Source organism: Theobroma cacao, chromosome 2 (assembly GCF_000208745.1).
Source record: "Theobroma cacao cultivar B97-61/B2 chromosome 2, Criollo_cocoa_genome_V2, whole genome shotgun sequence".
NCBI lineage: Eukaryota > Viridiplantae > Streptophyta > Magnoliopsida > Malvales > Malvaceae > Theobroma > Theobroma cacao.
This window is the reverse complement of record NC_030851.1, coordinates 28401510-28411721: the sequence shown is the minus strand read 5'-3', so window position 1 is coordinate 28411721 and position 10212 is coordinate 28401510. Positions and strand designations below refer to the sequence as shown.

The window sequence follows — 10212 nt, the reverse complement described above, 5'->3', positions numbered from 1 at the left end:
GTTGAATTGCTACAAATGAAGTGGTGAGATTTGTAGTCTAGATCAGTCTAATACAAATTACAAATCTAGATCAACCTAATACAAATTCTAATTTGTTTTTGCAGTGATATTAGACAATCTACCTTCACAATTGTTAAATCCCACCTTTATGAATAGTGTTTAATAAGAAATCCTTAGGTGAGCAATTAATTAACATGCTTTGAGCATTTGAAACTAAGTTTTTGAGTTTTAAAAATTTATGTTTTAATGTTTAGAGATGATTTACAAAGTTTGAGATTGAAAATAGTCCAATTGGACATGTTTTCAAGGTTTATTTTTAGAACATCTATTGATAGATACAATCTAGAAAAGTTTTCTCAAAGCTACCTTGAAGAACATCTATGAATAAATAACCAGACCTATCTATAGATAGCCAAATGTATCAACAGATGGCCCCCATCAATCGATAGATAGCAACCAGAAAGTTTTTCAAAAGAGCTTTTAAGCTCATCTATCGATAAATAGCCCCGATCTATCAATACATGACATCATTTTCACAAAAATAAAAGGGATAAAAATGTATTTTCACTTCCCAAACTATAAATAACTCACTTTCACATAGGGTTATCAACTCTCAGCTAATTTTCAGAGTTAATCTCTCCCTTCTAAGGCTCTCTCAACCTATTTTTCACTCAAATCACTATTTTTGGAAAATTTGAGCTTGATTTTGAGTTTTAAAAACAAATGTGATATTTTTCACTCTTAAAACCTTTCAATCTTGGGTTTTTAACTCTGAAAATATTGTGTATTGTTCCAAATTTGTTGATTTCTACAAGCCAAAGGATTTTGATGGATTCCCTCCTTATTTAGAGCTCACCTAAGGTAATGATAATGTATTTATGAATTTATGCACATGGGTATTTGTAGAACAATGATTTTTAGCTAGAAATTTAGTTGTAGATGAATTTGACTAATTTCAAAAAGGCTTGGTTAGATTACTACATGATTTGGGGATTAAGGAATGATTATTATGATTATTGAATGTCTCGGAACAAAAAAAACTCCACAGTAATAGCTAGAGTAAATTGGTACTTTTTGATCAAAGCCAACATTTTCAAGGTGAATGGATACACCACTTTCGAAACTATTTTAGTATGTAAGTTGAAAGCATGATTTAAATGATTAAGGGTTTATTGATGAGCATGATTTCCCATAAATATTTATTCTAGAAAATGTATTTATGGATGTGGAAATGTTTTGGAAATTGGTTTTTGAAACTATATGTATATGTAATTATGCTATTATGTATTAGTTTTCAACAATGGAGGCCAAGCCTTTTTATGATTGCAGTCCACTAAATTACTTTGGCCTTTTGGTTAGTGTGGGTACGAGAATTATATATATGTGATTGAGAATGGTTGTGGATGATTAAAATGTTCTTGAATGTAAGTATTGTGAGTATGGATTGAAAATGTCTCCATTTTTCTTGATTCATGTTTGACATGATTTGTTATTGATGGTTGATCTTGATATGATCTTTTATAAAATTTTGATTGTGTTGTGATTAGTTCTAGTCCTAGTGCAGGCGTAAGAATACCATAGGGATAAGATTGGCGAATACACCATCCATTCCCCTTATATATATTGGCTCTAGTTTCGGTGTTGAGGTAAGAATACCACAAGGTTAAACTTGGCCAAGTGCCACATCTTCCCTTTTTGTATGTTAACTCTAATCCTATTGTAGGAGTAAGAATACCACAAGGTTAAGCTTGGCCAACGTGTTACATTTTCCTTTTTTGTATGTTGGCTCTAGTCTTGGTGTGGGGGTAAGAATACCATAGGGTTAAGTTGGGCATCGTACCACTTTTCCCCTCCTTATGAGTCTTGATGTGGGGGTAAGAATATCATAGGGATGATTTGGGCGAAACTACCTATTCTCCTCTTAATTTGCTCATTGTATGTATTGATGTGATTTATGAAATGAATGGTTCATTCTTCATTGAATATTTAATGTTGAACTTGAAGGTTCATGGGTTACTTTCTATTTTCTCCTAGTAAACATTTTGTGAGTTGAGCTTTTGGTATGAGTACCATATTTTATGCATCATCAGTTTCGGATGCATTTATGGTTACATAATTGTCATAATTATTTTGCAACTATGATTTATTATAAAAACCCTTATCCACTAGCTTGGCCCCTTCCTCGTATTCACTCACGGAGTCTTTGTGACTCACACTTTATTTTCTCCTATTTTGTTTCAGATTAGTATCTTGCTTGGTTGGATCACTTAGGAGTTGTAGCTCAACTCATATTTTATAGGTGTGGGAGATCCTCCTTTCTAGTCTTCTAGTGTCGTTACACTCCGCTGTATGTATCAAATCAACTCATTAGATTACATTGTTGATATTGAACTTGGGATATGTAAATAATGTTGATATACTTATTTATGTTTCCACACATTATGTTGAGTCCCAAATATGGATACATGTTGATGATAAGACTCTGGTAGATGAACCATAGCAATGTAGGTACGAGATGCGTGTCGAACCACAATTGATATAATATTGTGAATATTGCATGAGATGAAATAGTGATATAATACTGTAATATAAAATAACAAGTGACATTTTTTTCAGGTCAACCATTAATTATAAAAATTTATTTGACTATAAGAATTTATTTGAACACAATAAAAAAATAAAGATTTGAATTTTCTTGAATAATTTAAATTATTTGAACACAACAAAAGAATAAAGATTTGAATTTTCTTGAATAATTTAAAGGTTTTTTTTTTAATATTATGCCTAAAACTTCTTAATTATTGGTTAAAAGTTGAATTTCCTTCTATCATTTCCATAAGCAATATCATTTGTACAGTTTGTACTTATGATCTAATCATGTAATTAATTGTTTTTGTAGAAAAATATATATAGAACAAAGAAAATTGGGAAGCAACTATTTATTTGTCAATGAAATTAAGTGGCGAAAGCTACTCATCATATGATTTGATAGAATGAAAATACACATCTCATCCAACATGCAACATTTATTTACGAAAATATTATATGTTGACGTAACAATCCCACCGTATAGAAATTTTATTTATGTTCACACATGCTGGTTCTTAATGTGATCTCGTCTGACTCATTTCGTTTCTGGCTCCGTTAGGTGTTAATTTAGGCCACCCAACCAGGACTTATGATCCAGTCCTACCTGTTGCTATTTTCCTTCTTTTTTTTTTTTTTTTTTTTTCTATTTTACTCTGCCCCTCAAGGAATTAGTAATGCACAATTGACAATCCATGGCATCTAACGTTGTTTTTCTCCCCCTGAAATCCATGGAATGCGGAACTGGTTAAACCCAAAAGCTTAGCTGGAGTTAATTTGAGAATGAAGTTAAAATCCTAAGATGCTTTTGGTTCAGGATGCTGGAGTGGAGACTGACAAAAATAAATCGAGTATATATAAGAAAATTGGTTTACAAAGCCGTAGTCTTCTTTTTCAACCATACTCTTTGCATTTTAAGATGCAAGTCTTCTTTAGCCTCCTGTAATCCAAGTCCTCACTTTTTGGTGGTCCGTAACAAACTTCATTGTCAAAAATAATTGGTAGCGAAAACAGGGTTAATCTACTGATGCTGGCAAATCAAAATGATTTGATGTCCTCTCTAAAGCACGAACACGGAGGAATTCCCAATGTACTAGTCTCCAATGTACCTGATTGGAATATGCCTCAGACACGTTAAGATATACATATCAGATACGAATGGGCATGCCAAGAAAATAATAAAATGTTAGGACACAGTCAAGACACATTGGAAATGCGTTGAACATGATGGTGAAAGGATACTTGTTCACCAGAAAGATTGGAGACAAAAAATTGAGTGGAAGGTTAAATGATCAATTGAGAGAATCTAAAGAGTTACAGCATTGTGCAGGATTGGGTGGCTGCAACAACAACTACATTAGTGCCTGGTGAGGAAGATAGAGAACATTAGCTTTTGATAAAGGGCATTAAACTATAAAATTGGGCTTGATTAATTCCATGGTACATTCTAAAACAAGCTCACAATGTACCAATGGTAACATAACATATAAAGATTTTTATGCTTGTCGATAAAATTGATCAACATCAAGCCAGTTTAAGCTCAACAAAGGCACTGAGTAGATAGGATTTGAACAGACAATTCTTCATAATTACTCAGTCAAAGAACATATCTATAGAAAAACAGAGCATAAGATTATGATACATTACTTTTTTCGACTCCAAGAGCTTTGATTCATTCGCTGTTGATATTCATTTCCTTTATGGTGAAAAAGGTTAAGCACAATTGTTTATCTTGTACTCCTTTATATTTACTGTTTTACTATAGTTATTAGTTAGTAATTATACTTTTGCATTATTAAGTGGTTATGTAACTAGCATGGAATGTCTTAATGGGTTTGAATAGCTAGGACTAGATGTCATTTATGTGTATCCAGGGGCTAAAATTAAAAACTGCTATAAGCCTAACATATATGGTCCTTTAGTCACATTAAGCAGCCATGTTATACTGTTTGAGGTTCTACAACCTTAAACCCTAGTTATTTTGTTCCTACTTCAATTTTCACCAATTTTAGCCTTCTTTCTGATTTTCTTTCATTGTTTTAGTTTCTTTTTTCTTGTTTCTACTTAGCCTTGTTTAGGATTTGTTTTACTTTTTCTATTAGAGATTCTTTCATTGTTTTGGTCTTTGATATAGTGCAAAAGTAGAAACAATACAAAGAAAACGAAAACAATGAAAGAAAAAAAAAAAACAAAGGCTAAGATTGATGTAAAATCAAAGTAGGAACAAAGTAATTTGTTTAGGGTTGTAGAACATCTAACGAAAAAAATTTCAATACAATAAAACTACCTAATGTGTCTAAAGGATTATTTATATCTGGGTTACAACAGCTTTTAATCTTAACCCTTGCATACAAGGAAATCACACCTAATCACATAAACCACACGTTAGTCATATGACCACTTAATAAAATAAAATCATAATTATTAACTAAGAATAATAGTAAAACAATACATATAAAGGAATACATATGAAGATAAACAATTAGATAAATTCTAGAATGCTCCAACTTTAGAATAATACTCCTATACATCCAAAGGTTTTTTTTTAAATTTTAGTGTTCCTCGTAATTGTGGAAGCTGATACTCAAAAAAAAAAACTAGACAGCTAGGAAGCACGAATAAGAGTATGATTTGTTACAGACATAACAATACAGAAGTTTTTGAAAAACTAGAACACATGGTAGGATATGATAATAGAAAATATATATTTATTATGTATAATTTCATTAATTTTTAAATAAAATAGAGATGATATGCAAAAAAGGTCTCAAATCTTGTAAAATTTATTTAGAAAAATATTTCTTTAATTGTAATTTTATTAATATAGTTTTGGGATATATTTCGAATTAATCTAACACAATAACTTTATAGGGCTAGAAATCATGACCCAATATACTTTAAAAAACCAAAACCCCAGTTTACTCAACCCAACTTTGCATTTTTTGATCAAGTCCAATTTTATAATTTAACGCCCTTTTGCCCTACCATAAAAAAGCTAATTTTTTTCCATCTTCCTTACACAGCTGCCTAGTTCAGAACAGTTTTGCAACTCCTTTCATTCCCTCCCTTAATCATTTCACCTTCCAATCAATATTTCATCTCTAATTGGAATATAAAACAGATTAAAATATTCTCAACAGTTCTTTGTCTTCTCTTCTAGCCATCTTTTCTATGAAAGATAATCCTTTCACCGTCGTGGATAGCCCATTTCCAATGTCTTGGCCACGTTTTGACCATGTCCTAATAGTTTATCATATTTTTTGGCATGTTCTTCAAAGCCAAATAAGAATCTTAATGTGTCCAACATGGATACAAAATCTATACGTTGGGGATTTTGGCATGTTGTGCTTTATTGCTACAAAGACATTTAAATAAATATAAAAATTTTGAATCTCTTAGTTTAAATAAGCATTTCAATTGTTGCACTCTTCATTACATTTAAGCAAGCAATTCTCTCTTATAACTTAGGCCACTAACACGTATCAACATACAACAATAACAAGTCTTTTCCTGTAATATGGGATTGACTACTTCGATCACAATCTCTATCGCTCTCTACAGAGAACTATACACTGAACAATATTAAGAGTAAGGTTGCTTATTATTGTTTCCTTCCATAATTTCTTTGGTTTCTCCCTCCCCTTTTGACAAGAGCATTTTCCATTAACTGATACAACAATAGAAAGACTTTTCTTAAAATTTGGGATTGATTACTTGGATCAGATATCTCTATTGTTCTCTATGTAGAACTATATAAAGTAATATCATAAGAGTAAGGTTGTTTTATATTATTTCCTCCCATGTTTTCATTGGTTTCTCCCTCCCCTTTCAACATGAGCATTTTCCACTAACACTGTCTAGTTGGAACATTCATAGAATATTGTAAAAGGGTTTGGTCATTTTGTGCCTTTCATTTTCATTGAAAATTTCAACCCTTAAAGTTCCATGTAAGAAACAAACTGTTAAACACCGACATCTTGAGTCTCAACTTGGGCTAACAATCATTATCCTACTTGCTTTGCTATCTTACCAAAACAAAATCTTCACTATTGTCTCTAAATTACAGTCTTTAAGGATTAAAAGAAAAACCCACCAACTTTCAACCATAGTTTGCAAACGGTAATACGGCTTGAATGAATTTTGAATCATGGACAATACTGGATGTACGAAAACTTTACAGAATGCAAAAGTTATACTATCTACTCCAAAGAGGAAACAAGTATGGACAAATTCAATTCTTGGCTTCAAAGTTTAAGGTATCAGATAAAGCTTTTAATATAATAGCCCTCTGGGTTATTCAAAATGCAAGACAAAGGGAGAAAGTTTTAAATGCAATTGATGGTATACTAAATGTTTTAGGAGACTAACAATGTAAAGCATTATATGAATCACTTGAATTGCGGAAAGCAAGCATCCAAAAAAAAAATTTAGTGGAAGAATTCTTAAGCACAAGATACATAACAAGTAATGTCTCTCTTATCAAAGAAAGATCCCTTGGAAGCACATTTACAATTTCTAGAAGCGTGCACTTCCAACTTCATTAAAGTAAGAATACCATTCTTGTCAAGTTCATGAAAGCTCCCACCTGCTGAAATTTGAATATCAAGTTCATTCTTCTTTGTCGATGTTCGATACTTGTATCAAAGTGTAGACATTCTGTTTTTATATTTTCTAATGATAATATTAAACCATAGACATTTTGTTTGTCCTATTTTCACTAAAGTATAGTTCAATTCCCATCTAAATTAACAAATAATTCCACTTCTACTCTTTTCAGTGAGAAGAGGACAGTAAGGAAGTTTCTACCAAGTAGCAGAAAAATAAGCAGAATACATCAATACATAGCAGAACAGGCCTTCACCAGACACTTACTGAACAAGGATGTTGTTTTAAACATTGTTAGTCAGGTCCTATATTATTAAATGTGGTAATTTATAAATTCCTTAAAATCATGAGGAACATTAGACAAGATTTAGCAATAGGAACATAAGTTCTTGAAAGAAAAGACCTAAACCATCATACTATTCACTAATAGCTCTCAAATGTTGGTCAAACTAACTATCCAATGATTTTGAGACAATATAATGATGGCTATAACACATCAAAAAGAGGAAATTTTTCTAAAACACCAACCTCCGTATATAAATTATTGCTCAAAAGTGTGTAAACAACAGTAATGGGTTTTCAAATGGAAGTGACAAAATTTGAATTTTGCAACCAAGTACAATGAAGTGGATTCAAACCTTAAGGGGTTGAAGAAGGCGGTGCTTCATTCTTGAAGTTTGCATTTGCAGCTTTATCCATGGATGGTGGTACATAAATTCTTGCTTTCTTAAGAACTTCAGCAACAACCCAATGCTTATGCTTGCTCAACGGCCTAGAAGGATCCAATTTAACCTTGGAAAAAGAAAAAACATGTTGAAGTACTGGAAATATTACTATGACACTCAAGTACAAGACATTGTTACAATAAAAAAAAGTTTAAAAAGATACCCTGTCACCAATGTTGCATTGATCGTTTTCGTCATGGGCCATGAACTTGGAGGTGCGCTTGACGTAGCGGTTGTAAAGCTTGTGATGGAAGAGCCTGTCCACTGCTACTACCACTGATTTCTGCATCTTATTTGACAAAACAACACCCACAACTGATTTCATCTTCTTATTCTGTTTTTTCCTCTTTGATTGGCTTATAACATGCCAAAACTATTCTCTGCAAAACGAAAAGTCTGATTCCCAAAACTATTTTGGCGGACCAAAAACATAAGAGAAAGAAAGGAGAAAAGATCATGCGATTTACTCCAAATGGTCTTCCCCCAGGGCTCGAGGAGAAAGCAAAGGAGGGAGCAAGGGTTTTAGATCAATACAGCAACGAAAACCAATTTAGATCTCATCTGAAGAATTATATAACCCTAATTTTCCTTTTCTTTTACAAATTTCATGGAAAATAATCAAAAAGCTCTAAAATTAAAATTAAATGAAAATTAAACAAAAACTATGGTGACTAGAGTATGGTTTCACCTTCCAAAGTAGCGATTTCTTGAAAGCGATCAAGGAAGCTCGAGAGAGGAAGCGGACCAAATGTGAAGCTCGTTAGAGAGAGGCAGCGGAGCAAATGTGAAGCTCGTGAGAGAGAGGAAGACGGCTGTTATGGGCGAAGAGAGAGGAAAAAAAAAAAGGAAAGTACCGTGAGGGGAAGGAAGAAAGGGTTAAAAAAAAGATAGGGATTGGTTATAGGGATGTCAATGACCCCTGTTATAGTGTACCTGGGAGTACTCGATTCGTTTGCATAGAATTAGAGTATTTTATAATTGGATTCGAATAGAATTTAGGTAATAATTTTACTATTTATAGCGAGTTTGAGTATCACTTCTTAAATATTCGATATTTGAATTTGATTATATATTTTTTTAATTTTATATGATTAAAAATAAATTTATATTATTAATTAAATTAATTTATAAAATTATAATTATTAATTAATTTATAATATCTTTAATATATATTTTATATATTATATTAATTTATAAAAAATATAATTACTATTATATATATTTTAGTATATATACTTTAAATATAAGTATGTTTATTTTTTATTTTATATTAACATTACAGAAATTATAACTTATAAAATTATTGTTTATAATATATACTTTTGTGTATCTAAACTTATAAAATATATATCTAAATAGAAATTGTAAGACTAGAATAATTTTGGAATATAGTTATTTTTATAAATTTCATAGATAAACCCATGTAGCTAATTAAACTTGTAGTGTTTAAGTTGTTATTTGAATATTTGTTTCTAATTATTTAAGTTGATATTTGAGATATTTTTTTATTATTTAAATTTAAATTTTATTATTTATATGCTTCTTTAAATTTAATTATTGATGAATTATATGAAATATGGATGAAAATATTATTGTATACAGATACGGGGTACGAATTTGGGTTCGGGTAATTGAGTATTCATGAAAAGTATTTTAATAATTTTTTACATAATCGAGTTTTTAAACGGGTTCGGGTAATTATCGAGTAGTGAGTATATATTAGGGTTCGAGTTAGGGTAGTAAATTTAAAAATATTCGAGGTAATTATCGGGGTTTAAGTACTCCATTTTTTAATTAGATTTGGGTTCAGGCATCTCAAAATTAGCGAGTATCTTACCCGTTGACATCCCTAATTGATTACATTACTACCTTATTAGAAAGTTGATGCTTGGACAAATGCAATGGGATAATAAGTAACCTGATTATAAGTAATGTAAATTTGAAAAAAATAATATTATAGCTTTTGATTTATAAATATTTTGTTGAGGATGTAATATTAATTTTAAGAATTATTTTTTATTAAGATATAAATTTACTATATTTGTATTTGTATTATTAATTTTTATAAAATATCTTTTTTAAAATATATTTTTAATATCATATATTTTATTTTTATTTATAATTTTGTATATTTTATTTTAATTTTTTAATATATTTTTCTATATTATATATTTTATTTTAATTTTTTTAAAAGATAATATAAATTTGATTAACCGTCATCATCCACCATCCAACGAAAAATGGCCACTTAAAGTAACAAAGAGACATTCCTCGAAATTTATACAAAAAAATAAAC

At 30.5% G+C, this 10212-nt stretch overlaps 1 protein-coding gene across 4 annotated transcripts; it reads right to left on the bottom strand.

Moving 5' to 3' along the window:
- LOC18609263 (30S ribosomal protein S17) lies at positions 3231 to 8858 on the bottom strand. Of its 4 annotated transcripts, none has more exons than XM_018116293.1 (4): positions 8605 to 8858; positions 8080 to 8289; positions 7830 to 7983; positions 3231 to 3695 (listed from the first exon to the last, which is right to left on the bottom strand). In XM_018116293.1, exons 2-3 carry the CDS (start codon positions 8239 to 8241, stop codon positions 7831 to 7833), a joined length of 315 nt encoding a protein of 104 aa, XP_017971782.1. In that variant the 5' UTR covers positions 8242 to 8289; positions 8605 to 8858; the 3' UTR covers positions 3231 to 3695; position 7830. The 4 variants fall into 4 exon arrangements, with proteins under 4 accessions (XP_017971782.1, XP_007044351.2, XP_017971780.1 ...); XM_007044289.2 differs by having other exon boundaries at positions 8080 to 8296; positions 8605 to 8811; XM_018116291.1 differs by lacking the exon at positions 3231 to 3695 and adding an exon at positions 6951 to 7174 and having other exon boundaries at positions 8080 to 8296; positions 8605 to 8814.